Raw genomic sequence first — 22,415 nt, 5'->3', positions numbered from 1 at the left:
AAGTGCACTACATGCAATTCACTGCAGCTAATCTGTCTAACTAAAACCTTTTCCCGCAATTCCTAAATACATATGTTTAGTGCATAGAGAAGGTGCCAAAACCAAGCCTAGCGCATAGATACAGTAACAGAACCAAGCATTGTGTGAAGATATAGTAACAGAACCAAGCATTGTGTATAGATATAGTAACAGAACCAAGCTTAGTACATAGATATTGTACTAGAACCAAGCCTTGTGCATATATATATAATTACAGAACCAAGCATTGTGTATAGATACAGTAACAGAACCAAGCTTAGCACTTAGATACAGTAACACAACCAAGAAATCTGCGTATGATACAGTATCACAACCAAGCATTGCGCATAGCTATAGTTATAGAAGCAAGCCTAGCACATACAGTGAAGGAAATAAGTATTTGATCCCTTGCTGATTTTGTAAGTTTGCCCACTGTCAAAGTCATGAACAGTCTAGAATTTTTAGGCTAGGTTAATTTTACAAGGGAGAGATAGATTATATATAAAAAAAAAAAAGAATATCACATAGTCAGAATTATATATATTTATTTGCATTGTGCACAGAGAAATAAGTATTTGATCCCCTACCAACCATTAAGAGTTCAGCCTCCTCCAGACCAGTTACACGCTCCAAATCAACTTGGTCCCTGCATTAAAGACAGCTGTCTTAAATGGTCACCTGTATAAAAGACTCCTGTCCACAGACTCAATTAATCAGTCTGACTCTAACCTCTACAACATGGGCAAGACCAAAGAGCTTTCTAAGGATGTCAGGGACAAGATCATAGACCTGTACAAGGCTGGAATGGGCTACAAAACCATAAGTAAGACGCTGGGTGAGAAGGAGACAACTGTTGGTGCAATAGTAAGAAAATGGAAGACATACAAAATGACTGTCAATCGACATCGATTTGGGGCTCCATGCAAAATCTCACCTCGTGGGGTACCCTTGATCCTGAGGAAGATGAGAGCTCAGCCGAAAACTACACGGGGGGAACTTGTTAATGATCTCAAGGCAGCTTGGAACAGTCACCAAGAAAACCATTGGTAACACATTACGCCGTAATGGATTAAAATCCTGCAGTGCCCGTAACAGCCCCCTGCTCAAGAAGGCACATGTACAGGCCCGTCTGAAGTTTGCAAAGGAACATCTGGATGATTCTGAGAGTGATTGGGAGAAGGTGCTGTGGTCAGATGAGACTAAAATTGAGCTCTTTGGCATTAACTCAACTCGCCGTGTTTGGAGGAAGAGAAATGAGAAATGCTGCCTATGACCCAGAGAACACCGTCCCCACTGTCAAGCATGGAGGTGGAAACATTATGTTTTGGGGGTGTTTCTCTGCTAAGGGCACAGGACTACTTCACCGCATCAATGGGAGAATGGATGGAGCCATGTACCGTCAAATCCTGAGTGACAACCTCCTTCCCTCCACCAGGACATTAAAAATGGCTCATGGCTGGGTCTTCCAGCACAACAATGACCCGAAACATACAGCCAAGGCAACAAAGGAGTGGCTCAAAAAGAAGCACATTAAGGTCATGGAGCGGCCTAGCCAGTCTCCAGACCTTAATCCCATCGAAAACGTATGTAGGGAGCTGAAGATCCAAGCGACAGCCTCGAAATCTTAATGATTTACAGATGATCTGCAAAGAGGAGTGGGCCAAAATTCCATCTAACATGTGTGCAAACCTCATCATCAACTACAAAAAACGTCTGACTGCTGTGCTTGCCAACAAGGGTTTTGCCACCAAGTATTAAGTCTTGTTTACCAAAGGGATCAAATACTTATTTCTCTGTGCACAATGCAAATAAATATATATAATTTTGACAATGTGATTTTCTGTTTTTTTTTTTTTTTTTATGTAATCTATCTCTCACTGGTAAAATTAACCTAGCCTAAAAATTCTGGACTGTTCATGTCTTTGACAGTGGGCAAACTTACAAAATCAGCAAGGGATCAAATACTTATTTCCTTCACTGTATCTATGGTAATAAAACCAAGCCTAGCACTTACCTATGGTAATAAAACCAAGCCTTGCGCATAGATATGGTAACAGAACCAAGTATTGTGCGTAGATACAGTAACAGAACCAAAACTAGCACATACATCTGGTAACAGAACCAATTTCCCTCATTACAATCCACCTCTGGGTGTGATTTGCATTGTGACTGCCTCTATTGTTGTGCATATGTTTACCAAACCATTAACCCCTTAGTGACCACCAATACACCTTTTCACGGCGGTCACTAAGGGGCCTTAGGCTAGGCTGCCGCCTTTTCACGGCAGCCTAGTCGAAGTCCTACATGGGTGTCCCATCTAGGCTGAAGCGGGTGCTCAACTGTCTGATGACAGCCGGGCTCCTGCCCCAGCAGTAACCCCTTAAATGCTGCAGTCAATAGCGACCGCGGCATTTAAGTCGTTTACAGAGACATGGCCTAATAGATTGCCTGTCAGTTTTGCACTGCAGTATTGCTCTGGTATACGAAGTATACCAAACCATTATATCTGCGATCAAAAGATTGCATATTCCCCAAGTGGGAATGAGAAAATAAGTAATAAATGTTAAATTAAAATTATTAATAAAGATTACAGTTAGAAAAATAAATAAATAAATAAATAAAACCATTTTTTCCATTAAAAAGTGGTTATATTTAGTAAAAGTGTAAAAAAATAAATAAAAGTACACATATATGGTATCGCCGCGACTGTAATGACCCAAACAATAAAGTTAACATTTAGGCGGAATTGCTATTTTTTTCCATTGCCCCCCAAAAAGTAATAATAAAAGTTAATCAATAAGTCCCATGTACCCCCAAAAATTACCAATGAAAATTACGTCTTGTCCCGCAGAAAACAAGCCCACATATTTCTATGGAAAAATAAAAAAGTTACGGTTCGAGGGTTTTTATTGTGCAAAAGTAGTAAAACATAAAAAACCTATACATATGTGGTATCACCGTAATTGTACCACCCATAGAATAAAGGTAACATGTTATTTACTCTGCACGGTGAATGGCGTAAATTTTAAACGCATAGAACAATGGCGAATTGCTGTCTTCTTTTATATTCGCCCACAAAAATGGTGCCATGTAAAAATTCAACTAATCCCGCAAAAAAATGTCCTCATACAGCTATGTAGACGGAAAAATAAAAAAGTTTTAGCTCTTCAAATGCGAAGATGGAAAACCAAAATAAAATTGCTTGGTTAAAATAGGCTGTCACTAACGGGATAATGAAACCAACAGTATTCCATATATATTGTCTGTTTTGTGGCCATTTAACGTATACCATGGGGATAGTATTTTACTGCTGTGGTGTGGTGACATGGATTGGATATTTTATATGGATCTTCTTCTTTTTCCCCCCTCGTCTAGAGTAACGGAAAGCAAAAATTCTGCATTCCCAGTGGGTGGTTATTACGTTGGAAATGCTGGCTGGACAACACACTTCATATCTGACGGTAAAGGAATAGATCCTCTGCTTCCCGAATGGCCTGAATCTTTGCAAAGATCACTGGCAATTGGATTAGTAGGATTTCCTGGGTAAATCTTAATTTTAATCTTAATTATTCCTTGTTTTCACAGTGCACTTTTGGTGAAGTTTAAATGTTTTGTTTTTTTACAGTCAAAACCAGTATTGGTTTAATAAAGTAGAAGTATATGCCCTACCTTTATACCTTTCCTGTCTGTAGAATCCATTCTTGTTTTAAATAAAAAACAACCATTTTCCAGTTTATATATAGAATTAATCTACATTAAACTTTTCAGTAACTTTGCAAATACATTACATTATTTATCTTGTACTCATCCTAAGGTATAGCTTTATACCTGAGATATGTATTCACAAGTTTGCTAGCTGTCATTGGAAACCGACAACAAGCTTGTCCTCAGACAGATATCCAACAGTTTAGCATTTTCTATCAATTAGATTTTTTTTAACATCAGATTACTGTACAGTACCTGATGTAAAAATAACACTTCTAGAATGCAAATCGGCAGAGCCAAAAAGCTCTCTGGTGCACCACTACCATTAGGGGGGCAAAGATTAAATGGACACTAACTTTTTAAACAACGAATGCCAATCTAATAGTAACCTATATAAACTTTGTAATATACTCACTGTAAAATGTAGTTGTTTTATTCATGCAAATTATATGTGAAGTTACTGCCACTAGGTGCCTGCCCTTCTGTAATCTGCTGTCCATCAAGCAAAATCCGTCAGTTTAGAGGTGACAGACTGCAATAAGTGGGGGTGTGTCTTCACAACCTGCCCATAGAAGTCTATGTAGAGGGCAGGGGAGAGCAGGAGAAGGAAGTGGAGTAAGAGATCGGCACAGACACGCTGCCCATAGAAGTCTATAGAGAGGGGAGGAGGGAGCAGAATCAGGAGACACAGGCACTGCCCATAGAAGTCTATGGAGAAGGGGCAGCAGAAGTCATGCCTCTAACCCCTCCTAATCCCTGCCTGGAGAGCGGGACATCTCCCAGAAATCAGGGACTGTCTCGCTGGATCCGGGACGTTTGGGAGGCATGGCTTCTGATAAGAGTTATGTCCCCCTAGTACTGGGTTCTCAGCTACACTGCCCATTGTGCTGAATAATCTCTTCCATGCTGCTGCAGCTTTTATATATGTGATAGGGGAGCAGGCTTCTCCCCTCTATGTGTTCAGTGTATAGAAGACAATATAGCTGTTAGGCTCCACCCACTATCTCAGAGACAAGTGAGAATTAGAGAGAGCCCTGCAAAGGGGAAAACTGCTAAAAAAAAATGCAGAATATAAATCATATAATGGCCAAAATCACCAGAAAAGTTAGCTACGTAAAGTAGTGGTCTCCAACTTGTGAAATTCCCAATGCCCAGATAGTGGCGGTCAGGGCATGCTGTGAGTTGTAATTTCAAAACAGCTGGAGAGTCACATGTTGGAGATCCCTGGTCTAAAGGACAATGCTCCACTTTTGGCAACAAAACAATAGTGTTGTACTGCCTTGTATTATACAATATTACAAAAAACTGTTTCCAACCCACTAACTATGTGCTTTTAATTAATCCAATAAACAAATGTTTTGGTACATAGCACTTAGTGAATTAATTACATCCACATTATTAACATAATACTGTTTCTTAATTATCAGTTTAACAGCATATTTTGGCCTTTTGGATGTCTGCAAACCTAAGGAAGGAGATGTCATTCTTGTTAATTGCGCTGCTGGAGCAGTTGGGTCAGTTGTGGGACAGATCGCCAAAATCAAAGTACGTACATGTGAAAGTAAACACTATCCATTTTTCAATAACACTTATTTTCTTTGTGAATAATTAGTAACAGTTGCTTCCTGTAAATATTTTCTTTTATTACAGACTGCCTGCTATCGCCTGGTAAAATTCAGATGACTATTGTTTTAAAACAGCACTGTAGTCAATATGTTCTCTTTCCTCCAACCTACAATAGCATAATACAAGCTTTAAATCATACCTAACTTTTCATGTGACTTTTTAGAATAAGCTGTCATAAATGTGTACAAGAGGAATAACATAATAATAATAATTTGTATTCTGCATGTTTTAGTAGTTTTCCCTCTCAGCAGGCTTTATCTCTAAATTTCAATTTTCTGTTGGGTGGAGCCTAACGGCTATCATATCTTCTATACACAAAACACAGAGAAGAGGAAAATCCTGCTTTCCTATCTCTATCACATATATAAAGTAATAAGCAGTGTATCTGAGAATCCAGCACTGGAGTGAGATAAAACACTTACTAGAAGCTGCTGCATGTCTCTTTGTATCTTTATCGCTCTTCTCCTGCTCCCCCTCCCCTCTCCATAAACTTCTTTGGGCAGTAACTTCACTCAGAATTTGCATGGATAAAATAGCTAAATTTTAATAGTAGGTAAATGACAAAGCCGAGAAAAAAAATAATATATGTGTATATATATACATATATACAGTGAAGGAAATAAGTATTTGATCCCTTGCTTATTTTGTAAGTTTGCCCACTGTCAAAGACATGAACAGTCTAGAATTTTTAGGCTAGGTTAATTTTACCAGTGAGAGATAGATTATATAAAAAAAAAAAAGAAAATCACAGTCAAAATTATATATATTTATTTGCAATGTGCACAGAGAAATAAGTATTTGATCCCTTTGGCAAACAAGACTTAATACTTGGTGGCAAAACCCTTGTTGGCAAGCACAGCAGTCAGACTTTTTTTGTAGTTGATGATGAGGTTTGCACACATGTTAGATGGAATTTTGGCCCACTCCTCTTTGCAGATCATCTGTAAATCATTAAGATTTCGAAGCTGTCGCTTGGCAACTCGAATCTTCAGCTCCCTCCATAAGTTTTCGATGGGATTAAGGCCTGGAGACTGGCTAGGCCACTCCATGACCTTAATGTGCTTCTTTTTGAGCCACTCCTTTGTTGCCTTGGCTGTATGTTTCGGGTCATTGTTGTGCTGGAAGACCCAGCCACGAGCCATTTTTAATGTCCTGGTGGAGGGAAGGAGGTTGTCACTCAGGATTTGACGGTACATGGCTCCATCCATTCTCCCATTGATGCCGTGAAGTAGTCCTGTGCCCTTAGCAGAGAAACACAACCAAAACATAATGTTTCCACCTCCATGCTTGACAGTGGGGACAGTGTTCTTTGGGTCATAGGCAGCATTTCTCTTCCTCCAAACACGGCGAGTTGAGTTAATGCCAAAGAGCTAAATTTTAGTCTCATCTGACCACAGCACCTTCTCCCAATCACTCTCAGAATCATCCAGATGTTCCTTTGCAAACTTCAGACGGGCCTGTACATGTGCCTTCTTGAGCAGGGGGACCTTGCGGGCACTGCAGGATTTGAATCCATTACGGCGTAATGTGTTACCAATGGTTTTCTTGGTGACTGTGGTCCCAGCTGCCTTGAGATCATTAACAAGTTCCCCCCGTATAGTTTTCGGCTGAGCTCTCACCTTCCTCAGGATCAAGGATACCCCACAAGGTGAGATTTTGCATGGAGCACCAGATCGATGTCGATTGACAGTCATTTTGTATGTCTTCCATTTTCTTACTATTGCACCAACAGTTGTCTCCTTCTCACCCAGCGTCTTACTTATGGTTTTGTAGCCCATTCCAGCCTTGTGCAGGTCTATGATCTTGTCCCTGACATCCTTAGAAAGCTCTTTGGTCTTGCCCATGTTGTAGAGGTTAGAGTCAGACTGATTAATTGAGTCTGTGGACAGGAGTCTTTTATACAGGTGACCATTTAAGACAGCTGTCTTTAATGCAGGGACCAAGTTGATTTGGAGCGTGTAACTGGTCTGGAGGAGGCTGAACTCTTAATGGTTGGTAGAGGATCAAATACTTATTTCTCTGTGCACAATGCAAATAAATATATATAATTTTGACTATGTGATTTTCTGTGTTTTTAAAAAAATATAATCTATCTCTCACTGGTAAAATTAACCTAGCCTAAAAATTCTAGACTGTTCATGTCTTTGACAGTGGGCAAACTTACAAAATCAGCAAGGGATCAAATACTTATTTCCTTCACTGTATATATATATATATATATATATACATATATATATATATATATATATATATATATATATATATATATATATATCATCAGGTAAATTATTAGGTTAGCATGAGTTGTTTGAAAAGTTAGTGTCCTTTTGAGGACTACTTACTGTTACATTGATATTAAAATGATAGTATTTACTGTATATAGCACAACATATTCTGAGGCACATTACAATTCAGGGAAACACGTTAAAATGAAAACAGGCATTATAGAGTAACAAACGAAATAACAAATCAAATAAGAAGAGTGCGAACACCGCTCCCAATCCAAGAGCAAATATGGGGTGACACGATTTAAAAGTGCTTGTTTTGTACATAAACCTAAAGAATCCATAGACAAATTTTCTGTATAAGGCTGGGTTCACACACCCTATTTATGGACGTAATTCGGGCGTTTTAACCTCGAATTACGTCCGAAAATACGGCTCCAATGCGCCAGCAAACATCTGCCCATTCATTTGAATGGGCTTTACGATGTTCTGTGCCGACGGTCATTTTTTTACGCGCCGCTGTCAAAAGACGGAGCGTAAAAAAACGCCCGCGTCAAAGAAGTGCCTGTCACTTCTTGAGATGTAATTGGAGCCGTTTTCCATTCACTCCATGGAAAAAAAAGCTCCAATTACGTCCGTAATGGACGCAGCGAAAAGCGCCTGCACATGCCATTACGTCTGAAGTTCCGGAGCTGTTTTCTACATGCCTGGACTACATGCAACTGGACTTCCTTTTAATCCATTACCATTAAACTTGGAACAAAGATTCCGTTTTAATAGCATTTAGCGCTGGATCCTACCTTCTTCCTTCCTTGCTAGCCTGCCGTGTGCCGACACGAGGATCCGAGCGCCATCCATTATCCACACCACACTGGAGTGTCAAGGTGAGCTGGAGGTCTCCTCCCCAGTTTCTTTTTGTCATAGTGTCACGAGGCGGGGTGTGGACCCACTGGGCCGTACCGCGTAGCGGGATGGCAGCTGGCCAAACAGGTATGGTACAGAGTCTGTAGTCCAGAAATGGGTACCTGAGGCAATGTAGGCAATAGCAAGGCAGGCTCGGCTGGGACCAGGCAGCAGGCAGACGTCAGGCGTGGTGCAGTAGACCAGGTAGACCAGGATGGTACTGATAGCACGGGAAACAGGATACAGGTACGGGGAACACTGGGAAGCTGGAAGACACTTAGGAGACCATTTGCAAGACAGACTAAGTGAAACAACAACAACGCTCAGGCGAGGATAAGAAGGGCGGTGACCCTCTTATATTCCCTCCGGGAGACAGGCTCGATACCCGGAAGTGAGTGCCGGCACCTCACAGGGGGATGATGCAGCACAGCAGCAGGACGTCCATGGCCGCGGTCGTCGAGGGGTAAGTTAGAACGACAGACTGTGGCCATAGACGTTACAGTATCCCCCCTCTTACGCCCCTCTTCTTGGGACTAGAACGGGAGAGAAACTTCTTTATGAGGACAGGGGCATCGATGTTCTCCTCTGGCTCCCAAGATAAATCCACCAAATAAAATGTCCTTCCTCCCACCTTCTTGGTAGCTAGAATCTCCCTTACCTCAAAAGTCCCTGACGAACCGCCAGGAGCCACTGCGGAACTAGGAGTCCTAGAGTAGCAGTTCAGAACCACGGGCTTCAGCAAGGATACATGGAAGGAGTTAGGGATCTTGAGTGTAGGAGGCAACCGCAGCTTGTAAGACACCGGGTTAATTTGTAGTAGGATCTCGAAGGGTCAGAGGAACCTGGGAGCAAATTTGCAGGACGGCACCCTCAGCCGGATATTCTTTGAGGACAACCAGACCCTCGTACCTGGAAGAAACTGAGGAGGATCCCGTCTTCTAGTATCTGCTTTTCTCTTCATGCGATCCACCGCTAGCAGAATAGAAGATCGGGTCTGTTGCCATATTTGCAAAAAGTCCCTGAAGGTCGAGTTAGCTGCAGGCACCTGGGACATAGTAGAGACAGGAAGAGGTATTCGAGGATGTTGGCCGTAGACTATGAAGAACGGGCTGGCGGTGGTGGACTCACTAGTATGGTTATTATAAGAGAACTCTGCCCACGGGAGCAGCTGCACCCAGTCATCATGTCTTCTGGAAACAAAGTGCCGCAGATAGTTCTCCATAATTTGGTTAATCCTCTCGACTTGTCCATTGGACTGGGGATGATAGGCCGAAGAGAAGTCCAACTTTACACCAAGTAGACCGCAGAGTGCTCTCCAAAACATTGAAGTGAACTGGACCCCTCGATCCGAAACAATATGCAGGGGCAAGCCGTGCAGACGGAAGATGTGTTGTATGAAGAGGTCAGCCAGTCAAGCAGCAGAAGGCAGGCCAGTCAGGGGAACAAAATGAGCCATTTTAGAGAATCGATCCACCACCACCAAGATCACACTGCAACCCGCAGAGAGAGGGAGGTCCGTGACAAAGTCCATTGCAACATGCTGTCAGGGGGCATCGGGCACAGGCAGTGGCTGGAGAAGACCAGCTGGTCCGGAGTGGGCAACTTTATTTGCTGCGCATACAGTACATGAGGAGACGAAGTCCATGATGTGTTGGGGCAGCGTGGGCCATCGGAACTGACGGGCGATTAAGTCTTGGGTCTTACGAGTACCCGCATGACCTGCCAGCTTGGAGCTGTGACCCCAGCGAAGGATTCTTCCTCTGTCTGCTAGACGTACAAAAGTTCTTCCTGGAGGAATGTCTCTAACCTGCAGAGGGTTCACAGAGAAGATGAAGGATCGATAATATTCTGTGGGGACTCCACAGTGTCCTCTGTTTCGAATGACCTAGACAAGGCATCGGCCCTCACATTCTCGTCGGCAGGTCGGTAGTGGAGTTCGAACAGGAATCGAGCAAAGAATAACGACCACCTGGCTTGACTAGGATTCAACCGTTGAGCCGTCTGTAAATAGGTCAGATTCTTGTGATCCGTGAAGACCAGGATAGGGTGGACTGTGCCTTCCAGTAGGTGTCTCTACTCCTGCAGGGCCAGCTTGATGACCAGTAACTCCCGATCCCCAATCGAGTAGTTGCGCTCTGCGGAAGAACACAGTTTGGAATAGTAGCCACATACCACAGTCTTGCCTTTAGAACCTCTCTGGAACAAAAGTGCGCTAACACAAGGTCTTGACAAATGACATTAGCTGCAGAGCCAGAGTCCAGGTAGGCAGAAACTGGATGTAGCCTCTCGCCAGTGACGATGGCCACGGCAATAAACAGTTTGGAAGAGAGTTCACGATTAAATGCAGTAGCGCCCAGGGTTGTCTCTCCAACCAAACCTAGGCGTTGGGATATTTTGGTTTCTGTGGACAAAGACGCACGACATGGCCAGCGAGGCCACAATACGGACAGAGTCCAGAGGTGCATCTGCACTGTTTCTCTTGTACAGACAATTTTAGGCGATCCACCTGCATCGGCACCTTGGGCGTAGCAGTAGATAAAGGCAAGAGGGGTTGTTGGAAGTTGGACGCCAATCTAGAAAGTCGTCTCTGCTGTTGCACCTCATGAGACCTCTCCCTGAGCCTTATATCTACCTGAGCAGCCAACAGAATTAGGTCGTCCAAGGCAGGTGGTAGGTCTTGGGCAGCAAGTTCGTCCTTGATCCTGGACGACAGGCCATGCCAGAAGGATGCCACAAAGGCCTCATTGTTCCAGGACAGCTCTCCTGCCAGGGACCGAAACTGGATGGTGTATTCGCACACGGAGGTGTCCTCTTTGCGAAGTTTGAAGATAGCCGTGGTTGCCGACGAGACATGTCCTGGCTCCTGAAAAACAGTACGGAACAACCGCACTGACCCCTGGAAGTCTCGAGTCTCGGGTCCCTGTCATTCCCAGATTGGGTTCGCCCATGCCAGGGCCTTGCCAGCAAGTAGAGACATGATGAAGGTGATCTTGGTTACGTCCGACGGAAATGCTCGGGCGTGCAGGGAAAAATGGATATAGCATTGATTCATAAATCCCCTGCACGTACTTGCGTCTCCATCGAACTGAGAAGGTAATGGCAGCGAGAACTGGGAATCCGAACCAGAACTGCCAGGAGATGTAGCAGAAGGTTTGGTAGGAGGAGCTTGCATAGAGGCAGGAATGGAAACAGCTAGCGCCCCTAGCTGCTGCGCCATGGAGTCCACTGCCACAAGAAGTTGATCCTGTCTTGTTCGGAGATCCTGCAGGTCCGCCTGCATGGCTTGGGAGGGTGACAAGCCCTTAAATTGACCAGCGGAGTCCATGGCCTGAGCGTACTGTCACAAGGCGGGGTGTGGATCCACTGGGCCGTACCTCGTAGCAGGATGGCAGCTGGCCAAACAGGTATGGTACAGAGTCTATAGTCCAGAAAAGGGTACCTGAGGCAATGTAGGCAGTAGCAAGGCAGGCTCGGCTGGGACCAGGCAGCAGGCAGACTTCAGGTGTGGTGCAGTGGAACAGGCATGGAGATGCAGCAAAACACGACAACAGTTCAGCACGGCAGTAGACCAGGATGGTACTGATAGCACGGGAAACAGGTTACAGGTACATGGAACACTGGGAAGCTCGAAGACACTTAGGAGACCATTTGCAAGACAAACTAAGGGAAACAACAACAACACTCAGGCGAGGATAAGAAGGGCGGTGACCCTCTTATAGTCCAGAAATTCAGGAGTTGATGATGATGATGATGATTTCCAGGTGCGCGCTGGCCCTTTAAGAGCGGGCACAAGCGCGCGCACCCTCCAGGAGACCGGCTCGATACCTGGAAGTGAGTGCCGGCGCCTCACAGGGAGAAGACGCAGAACAGCAGCAGGAAGGACGTCCATGGCCGCGGTCGTCGAGGGGTGAGTTAGAACGACAGACCGTGGCCATAGACGTTACAATAAGACCTTCTTGCAGCTCTTTTCTGTGCCCAAAAACATAAAAGAAGTGGCCCAAGGATCAAAATAGCCAAACGCTTACCTGCAAAACATTTCATCATAAGTGAACCATGATAAACTGCCAAATTGGCGATAAACCTCCAGAATGATTTCTACATGCTGAAATAATTTACTACATTAAATAGAAAACATTTTTCGCCTAAAACAAAAGCATGAATGCAGAAATCCTGTAGCCAGCTAAAAAAGGACTTAGATGGAGAAATTTTTTTTATCATCATCCTTATCTGATTTTCCGTCCTGTTCAGCTAAAGTTTCTTTCGCAGACAGAATGAAGAAAATAAATCAATAAACTCGTTCTTCCAAATACGCTCCTTAACTGCTGGCTGTAAATGAAAACACAATGGCAAAATATCGCAAGACATAACTTCCTTACAACACGTTTCAAAAACTCCAACTCCTTTCTCTAAAACAGACAAATTACTAACTGAAACATCATTCTTAACTAATGGTTCAACAATCGTATTCTGCAACTGTTGACTTATGTTTTCATACATCAGCAGGAAAACTAGAAGGAACAGCTGATTTACCAACCAAATCAGTAAATAACTTCAAAAAAATTAAAACATCACATTAGCATTAAAGGGAGGGGGTGGGACAGAGAAGCTAAAATCTCACCACTCTGTTCCACCTGTCCAGGCAACGGAACCGCTGACTCCTGGAACCTCTTCTTCTTGATGCTTCAGGGGGTGGAGAATAAACTATCCTTGTTTTCCAGCTCCTCTTCTTAGGTTGCAGGTCTGAAGAAAAATCCTTTGCCGCCTCCGAACCCAGTGAGGCCAGCGCATCCACTGTGTCCTCCAATAAATCTTTAGAGCAGGAAGGGATGCCAGCCCAAAAATCTCCTGCCTGCTGCTCTCCACTGCTCCCACCAGCTGCCGGCAGCTTTTCAAATAGTTCTGGCTTGCGGAGCACTTCCGCTACTGTGCGCCGCCTTCCTCGATGACGCTGCTGGCGACTTCCTCTTCTTGGCCGGAGCTGATGTCGGGACTTCAAACATACATCTAGCCGGAGACACCGCCTCTTCCATGACATCTTCAAGCACTCTCAGTCCCGCTGCTCCAGTGTCTTCTTTCTCCGGTGCCACTACTAAGCATCTCCTCAGCCAGTCTTCTCCTCCTTCCGACTCCACTCTTTTGATCAGCTGCATCAGCAGGACATCCATGACGACAGTCCAAATCTTCAAAACGGACTGCTTGACCACGACTAACCGCTGCCTTTATGTCCCATTTTCCCGCCTTTGGAATTTGAATATCCAATCAGCTGACACTGGCCAAGAAATCTTCCTGGAGATAGAAACTTCTAGAACCTGCTCATGCACTGCATAGCTGACCTGGGTCCAAGCAGCTGGGACCAAAGGATAAACTGCCCGGAGACAGAAACATCTGGAACCGGCTCGTGCCACCAGCACACCTTACACGGGGGACACCAAGATGGTAAGTACCATTCTAAATTAAAGACAATAATGGAAAAAAGAGAGAAGGGAAAGAGAAAAAATACCAGAAACACATACTATATTAATAAAAAACCTTAGATGGTTCGTGCGACCATGTGTCCCCCAAGCATTAGCTTGGGGGGCCCCTGACATTGTTGTAAACAATACTTAACAGTACTCAACAAAATAGGTTGAAGGGTTTTCTGACAATAGAACGTCACATAACTTGACCATCAATTTAGAGATTAAAAAAATGGAACAGCACTCCAGTAGTTCAGATGCATCAGATAAATTTGTGCAAAGTTTTGGGTTATATTAAATTCTTCATCAGAATACTAAAAACAAGAGGAAAATATCACATAAATGGTAGATTAGAAATACATTGACATGAGATCACAGTACATGTATAAGCCGTGTCAGCAAAAGATTATAGACGGTTACCAAACAAGTAATGAGAGACTGATAGTCATGTAATTTCTGGAACCAGAATACAATAGTAAAGCACAGGATGCATGGTAATAGCACAACCTAAAGTGTTTATCACAGATGGTGTAGTGAAGGAAGTGAGGACTTTGCATCGGCTACGGCCAATAGCTTTATTTTGAAGAAAGTTGTGAAATCCAGCACTTGTCTTGATAATAAAACCATTAACTTTATTCCATTAGGTTAAAATCATCAGCATAAAACAGAGGGTAGCAGGAAGACGCTTACTCGTTTAAATGGACACTAAATTTTCAGCAAAATTTGCATCAATCCAGGGCCGGTTTCAGGCAAAATGGCAACACATGCTGAATTATTGTATTAACAATGCAGTAAATTCAGAAGGTGGTATGCAGAATGCTGCAGCGCTGAAGTTTTGCACGTCTGGGAGTGTTGCAAGCCCCAAAGCATATGTCCCCCCCTCTCACACACAGAAAACAATTCTATGGACATATAGTTACTAAATCATATCACTATACCAGGACCAAATATTTTCGCATTACAGAGATTAAATTTTACCTGCATACTGTTACTGAACACATCTCATTATACGAAGAACAATATTACCAATAATAACACTATATAATGTCAGATAATACCGCCACACCATAACCACATATTGACTGAATAATACTCCCATACTGTAACTGAATAAAAACCACTGTACAAACATCAATATTACCAGCATACAGTGACCATATAATTGTAGATACTAATCCTACACAGGTGCTCTGCAGACCATAAATAACTGATCACAGTACAATTACATCCACTGACTCACAGGTCATGTCTTCTCTAATTGGAGTCTTTCACTTTTCTTCATCTGGCCAAGACCGCAATGACAACTTCTCCCGGCCATGACTCATCTCTGCAGAATATGACACCGATATCTTTGGCTCCTCGCTTTTCTAGTACACTTCCTACCTATTCCCTACCTCTACACAAACTACCGATCCATAAAGTCCCAGATGGTAATAATGACTCCTCTAGGTGCCCCACACAGTAATAGTACCCATCCCCTTTTGTGTCCCCTAAAGGCCCGATACAGTAAGTGCTACTTTTGTTCCCCTACACAGTAATAGTGTTCCCTTTATACTCTACATAGTGATAGTCACTTTTATTGCCCCCCACACAGTAATCGTGCACCCACTCAGTACTAATACAACCTTTTATGCCCCACCCAGTAATAATTACCTCTTTTATGTCTCCACAGTCATAATGTCCCCACTCAGTAGTAATGCGCCCTTTTATTCCCCCACTTAGCAACTTTTATGCCCCCTCTTCTCTAATTGGAGCAGTTGTCTTTGCTTCTCCATCTGTCCCAAACCGCCACGACTCATGTCTGCAGAATTTGACACGCGGACATGTTGGTTCCTCGCTTTTCCAGCATCCTATCCACCTATAACCCGCCCTCTGAATAAACTCACCATCCACAGCACACCAGACGGTAATAACGATACCTTGGTGCTCGACACAATAAAAGTGCTTCTTCAGTAATAGTGCCCCCTTCATACAGTAATGATGCCTCTTTTAGTGGCCCCATACAGTAATGATGCCTCCTTTAGTGGCCCCATACATTAATAATGCTTCCTTTAGTAGCCCCATTCAGTAATAATGCCTCCTTTAGTCGCCCAATACATTAATAATGCCTCTTTTAGTAGCCCCATTCAGTAATAATGCCCCCTTTAGTGGCCCTACACAGTATTAATGCCCAATTTTCTCTAATAAAAAAAAAATGAAATTCACCTAAACACAGTTCCCACGACCAGTGTCAGGCCCCTGTTCTTTCTCTCCACTACCAGGCACAGGTGGCATGCTGCATACTTTTAAACCAAGTTATTTTTGCCACGCTATTGCAGCTTTCTGGTTTTTACACTACGAAAAATTGGTCTGCAAGCCTAGCCCTTTATATTACAAGCTCTATTATAAATGGCTAGACTACTGAATCTGTGCTGACCGCTACTCGTAGCTAAAAAAAAAGCATAGACATCGTTTTTCCTCTATACAAATCACTAGTGAGACCACACATATAATGTTATTTACAATTTATACATGTGTATAAGAAGGACATGGCTGAACATAAGCAGGTACAGAGGAGGGCGACCAAGGTAATTAAGGTGAATTGCAGTACCAATAAAGGTTATCAAACTTGGGGTTATTCAGTTTAGATATACACTTTTAGTGCTGTATGGAAGCTCTAAAATCGATCTGTATAAACACGCTGCGTATAGTCCGTGTGTGAAGTGTATCAACATAGGCTAGTATAGGGTAGTAAGGCATTGGAATCCTGGACCCCTGGTTTATTTCCAATACAGAAAATAAAGCCTGCAAAGACAGAAAAATTAGAAGTTATAATTATTATTTTTTTTGTGACTAATCAATTACTTTTATTTTATGCTTCCCACGTGTATTTGTTGTATATTTCCTTAGGGCTGTAAAGTAGTTGGATCTGCTGGTACAGATGACAAAGTCCAATATTTAAAAGAAATTGGCTTTGATGAAGCTTTTAACTACAAAACAGTGAGCTCTTTGGATGAAGCTCTGAAGAAGGCTTCTCCAGAAGGCTACGACTGCTATTTTGAGAATGTAAGTTAAACACTATGTGAAGATTAGTAGAAATTTCTATACAGGTATTTTATCTTCACAACATAAATGACATGTATCAAGGTAGTGGTGGCAACTAGTGTAAGGACTCATGCAAATGGCTGCATTACAGCTCCGCACAAGTTCCAAGTTGTACAGAGCCATAATATGACACCCATAGAAGTCTAAGGGTACACTGTTCCTACGTATACCTCAGATCTCCTATGAGGGCATGCAGAAGTTTTTCTCTTGGATTCCTTCTGATGCAGTATTAGTGCACTACTGCTAAATATTGTTAGGAAACGTCCATCCCTTTAAGATCACCTTGACTACTAGTGTAGCTTTCAGGGCAGTTTTAGTTTTACTGTTCAGCCTATCACTTAACTCTGTCTTTCTTCCTATAAGGTATAGGGCAGAGTACATAAACCTGAGTTAATTCTGTGTTCTTTGCTTGGGAATTTCCTTGCTGCATGTGATTGATCAAGCTTCTGACTAAACCCTGTACCTTTGACTATTTTGACTTCTTGGAACTGGACCTCGGCTTGTCTCTGGATTTACCCCTTGCTTATGGATTTGGACTTTCTGTTCCCGGCTGGTTTTGACCTCTGCAATTTCTGATATCCCCTAGCTTTGTGATTTGGACTTTCTGTTTACCCACTGCGTGTCTTGTTTCTTGTTCTGGTGTTACCTGCATTGCAACTCTTATACAACACCAAACTCTGTTAAAACAACCTGGGTTCTATGCATCAAAAACCATCCTCCCTTGCGGTGGGCTCTGGCGAAAACCATAGAGTAGCCTTAGACACGCTCCGTCCCGACAGTCTCCAGCAGCCTTCGGGGAATCGCTCACATAACAATTACATAAAACTTCCACCCAGGGAATTGCTCAACCAGTGATTCCATAACTAACATGGTGCTTTAGTTAGGCACCATACTGTGGCACACTGCCTATTGCTCCATGATATGGCACCACAGTGAATTTGTGTGCTGCCGTACAGGTTCTTGTGATTCTGCTGTGTGTATAAGGCATTAGGCTAACTATACACATGCAGTTTGGATACTTGGATCAGTAACAGGCTATTTTTAAATCAAACAGTTTTTATTAAAGATTTTTTGAAACATAAATACATTACATATTGTAAAGTCCGCGGTCGCTGACCACGAACTCTTCTCATCCTGTCGACGCCCTTCCCTTCAGAGATGCCAGCACATGTGGCCGTCCTATCCCGCAGTGACCACTAGAGTGCGTGCGTGAGCTCAGTCCAGCCTTAAAGAGCCAGAGCGCACGCATGTGTGAGATTGCTCCCACATCACCCTGAACTATTAGAAGGGCCCTGTCCCTTGAGTGTTCTCCAGTCCCCAGTGTTCCCGTTCCTGCTACCTGTATCCCGTTCTACCGTGTTCCTGTGCTGTACTGTGTTGGAGTCATGTTGTGTCGCCTGCTACACCCGCTGTGTTTCACCGCACCTGTTGTCTGCCTGCTGCCAGAGTTCCATCCGAGCCTAAACCATCGCTACTGTCTGAATTGCCACAGGTACCTTTATCCGAACTATAGACATTGACTTTGTACCCTGTTTGGCCAGCTAATATAATGTCCAACCCTACCCCTACAACTCCACCGACAAAGAGCGTCCTTCTATACAGGTATATATATCAGTCTTATACAGTATTTCAGTTTTGATACTTATATCAGCAGAACAATCATTAACTTAATCTAGGAGTAAAAGTAGCATTGTACATTGACACATTCCCTTCTCAAAGAGCAACCCCTCAAGTCTGCAATTTTCAGATCTGAGGAAGTAGTGCCTCATCCCCATTCAAATCCAAAGACTAGTCCGGAGGTGGCCAAACACGAAGCCCATTGTCCCTCAGTAACCGGCTATATAGTTCTTGAAAATTAGTGATGATCACATTTTAAGATTGTCGTCTGTTACCCCAAAAAATTATATACGTTTCTTTATTTCATGTTATCAATTAAACCCAGTGGGGAAAATTTATCATTACGGTCTTAGACAGAAAAACCTAGACCAGACAGGTGGAAACTGTGGCAAATTTACCACAGTGGCATATGCTATATGATAAATTCCCTCCTCTTCGCCACTCCCCTTTTCTAGACTTTAAAAAAAAAATATCTAGGAAGGTGCAAAGTGACGAAAAACCCCCCACACATAATTTGGTACACGGCATTACCAGTTTTTTGGTAAATCTCCCCCGTGTGTGCAGAAATAATTGTAGTTTAGTCACATTTTGATCTTCTTATCTGGGCCACTCGTTTGTTTCCATAGAATTCTTACTTTGTTAGGTAGGATTTCAGTGCAGTCAGAGTAATTGACAGTCTTGCCTTGTAAACTCTATACCCGGTGGCACCTAGTGCCTCTCCTCTCTAACAGTATTGTCTGTGTGAGAATTGGTTTGGTTTACAATTGTGTTTTATGATGTGTCCAGTCCTGTACAGGCGCGCACACACACGCACGCACACGCGCACGCACACGCACACAGATCTGTACATGCATAGAACAGGGTTGTAGCCGGGGGATATGTGCCCCAGATGATAAGTGTCGGGGTGTATATAGATACTGTACATGGCTAGAGTGGCAAACAAAATCTTTGCCGAGAGTAGAAGAAAACCTAACTGCACAAAAAAACATGAATAAATGGCATGCAACGCTTGTTAGCATCTGGAGCTGGAAAATAAATATTTCCAATGAAATGACCACAGTGATAAAATTACTTATTTATGGTGTCTATTCCCCTTTATTTAATTTGGTTGGTCTGCAAAAAGGATCTATCATTTGAATACCAGTGAACAGTGACATCTTGTGGATGAATTTAGTATAACAAAATACATTAAAGGGAATCTGTCACGTCAGACATGAAGTCAGATCACCGAGCAGCATGTTTTAGAGCAGGAGGAGCTGAACAGATCAATATAGTTTTGAGCTGCTGCCACTTTCAAAGTTTATGGGAATGACAGAAATAGCCAAGTACAGCACTCAGCTGTTTCTGTAATTATCATAGACATTGAATGGAGTGGCGGGTGCATGCTCGACCGCGGCTCCATTCGAGCTTCTCTTTACTGTAGGGATTGCAGTGAGGAGGAACTGGGGGTTTGAATCGGTAGGGGTCTCAGTGGTGGGGCTCCCAGCAATCAGAAAATTATTACCTATTCTGTAGATAGGTGATAATTTATGATTCTGGGAAAACCCCTTTAAGAGTCTAGTGGGCGGTCCTACTCAGTGATTGGCAGCTATTTCTGTATTCACACTCATACAGGGAAGACTGCCAATCAATGGTTGAGACCGCCCACTGGACATTTTAACCCACAAGGAGCAGGGATTTTTTTTTTATTTATTTTTTTATTCTTTCTTTTGATGACCAAGGAGGTTCATTTTGTTACATAAGGGGTACAGATGAAAAAATACAGAAACCAACAGAGAATGTAAATGCAGCATACACATACATATACACTGATATTATGTAAGCAATCATTCCCATATAGGGAAATATTCTGAGTGAAAGCAGGCCTCCGCCGCGGAGGCCTGGTTCAGATGTCCACACTGAAGGACAAAGAGAGGAAGAACAGAAATTTAGAGAAGATCAAGAAGGGGAGAGAAGGTCAGGAGAGAATATGCAGGGGGGGGGGGGACCCTCCAAGACATCCCTCAGGACAAGAACGCTAATCAGGTTGCCTAGATAAATGTAGCTCCTGTATAATGTCTTTGTAGGGGTTTGAGTCCTGAAAAACAATCCATGGTGTCCAAGTTTGGCAGAACTTAGTGTGTGAGTCATAAATGACGGAGGTCAAGTCCTCCATATGCATAAGGTCGTTGACCTGTGAAACCCAGAGGGACAATGTAGGAGGAGCGGAATCTTTCCATCGTAGTGGGATACAATGCCATGCTGCCATCACTAAAAAGTGAAGCAGGGAGCGCTTATATACATTCACCGGGACGTCGCAGTGATGAAGAAGGAAGAGGGCCACGTCCAATGTTATGTCTGTGCCTGTGACCTCAATTATCACCAGTTTTACGCCTTCCCAGAATGGGGTAAGAAGGGTGCATGACCAAAAGTTGTGGAGGAGGGCACCATTTTCTCGCCAACATCTCCAGCACAGAGGGGATGCTGTAGGGAAGATGTGGTGTAAAAGGGCTAGGGTCCTATACCAGCGAGACAGCGGGAGCTAATCGAGGTTTTGTGGGCCATAGTGAGAATACGTTTGCTTTGTATGAGAGAGAAGGAGATATCCAAGTCAGCCTCCCATTTAGAAAGATAGGCGGGGAGGGGTAGATCAGGGGGGGTCTATAAGAAGTTTGTAGATTGTGGACAATGTGTGCCTAGCCAAGTCAGAGCCATCACAAAGGTCCTCCAGAGGAGTCCTGTCCGTTTGATATGAAGCAGGAGGTGAAATAGAAGAGCAAAAGTGTCGGAGTTGAAGGGATCGCCAATGTCCTAATGGGGGAGGTCTGGGACCTGAGCCATATCTGAAACAGAAAGCCACGCAGTGCCGTTCAGAAACTGAGCTGCTCGAAACCACCCCGAGGTCTGCCATAAACGGAAGACTGGGTCAGTCATACCGGTGGGAAAAGAGGGGTTGCCCAAGATGGGGTACATTCGGGAATGTAACGGGAGGAATGATGTTCTTACTGAAGTAAGGGAGCAGCACAGTAGCGTTGGGCCAATAGTGGGGTGATGACGTAGATGTTTGAGTTGGCTACGGTGCAGCCAAGGGACAACCATTAGGGGCGTAGATGAGAAACTCTGCTCCAGGCCCACCCAAGGTTTAAAAACCACATGTCTGCACCAGTCAACCACCTGAGAGAGATGAGATGCAATATAATAAGAGCGGACGTCCGGAAGTGCCAACCCTCCTAATTCCCTAGACCGACAAAGAAGTGTGCGTGAGAGCCGAGGAGTTTTACCACTCCAAACGAAGGTAATCTGGAGAGAATTGACCGCTTTAAAGAATTGCTTAGGAATAGCTATGGGAAGGGTCTGGGAAAGATAAAGGATTCTTGGAAGCGCGTTCATTTTGAAGATAGTGCACCGGCCCATCCATGTAAAAGTACCTTTAGACCACCTGGTGCAGTCCGCCTTAATGTCAGCAAGGAGGGGAGGGAAGTTCAATTGGAAAAGATCCTTCAGGTCTGGTGAAATGCGGACACCAAGGTATTTCAAGGCTACCCAATTCCACTTATAACTAAAATAATGTTTCAGGGTCGTGAGGAGGTGGGGAGGAAGGGAAATGTTCAGTGCTTCTGATTTAGAAAATGTTATCTTGAAATTGGATAGTTTGGAAAAGCGCTGAAATTCCCGCATGAGATTGGGAAGGGAGACGGTCGGGTTAGTCAAGAAGAAGAGTAGATCATCAGCCTAGGCTGCTACCTTGTTGACTGTGAAGTGCGACTCCAAACCCGTAATGTCAGGATTAGCGCAAACGTGC

At 43.5% G+C, this 22,415-nt stretch overlaps 1 protein-coding gene across 2 annotated transcripts in view; it reads left to right on the top strand.

The window, feature by feature from the left end:
• Nucleotides 1-22,415, top strand: part of LOC142742155 (prostaglandin reductase 1-like) — a 62,315-nt gene that overhangs the window by 30,922 nt on the left and 8,978 nt on the right. The window contains exons 5-8 of one of the 2 annotated variants that reach the window (XM_075851641.1): nucleotides 3,394-3,561; nucleotides 5,151-5,268; nucleotides 5,374-5,391; nucleotides 16,823-16,978. In XM_075851641.1, coding sequence (XP_075707756.1) covers nucleotides 3,394-3,561; nucleotides 5,151-5,268; nucleotides 5,374-5,391; nucleotides 16,823-16,978 — 460 coding nt within the window. The remainder of the gene's footprint in view (nucleotides 1-3,393; nucleotides 3,562-5,150; nucleotides 5,269-5,373; nucleotides 5,392-16,822; nucleotides 16,979-22,415) is intronic. The other variant, XM_075851651.1, reaches the window with a different exon arrangement.

This window comes from Rhinoderma darwinii, chromosome 1, assembly GCF_050947455.1.
Source record: "Rhinoderma darwinii isolate aRhiDar2 chromosome 1, aRhiDar2.hap1, whole genome shotgun sequence".
NCBI lineage: Eukaryota > Metazoa > Chordata > Amphibia > Anura > Rhinodermatidae > Rhinoderma > Rhinoderma darwinii.
Note: the sequence above shows the minus strand (reverse complement) of the source record. Positions and strands in the feature narration are given on the sequence as shown.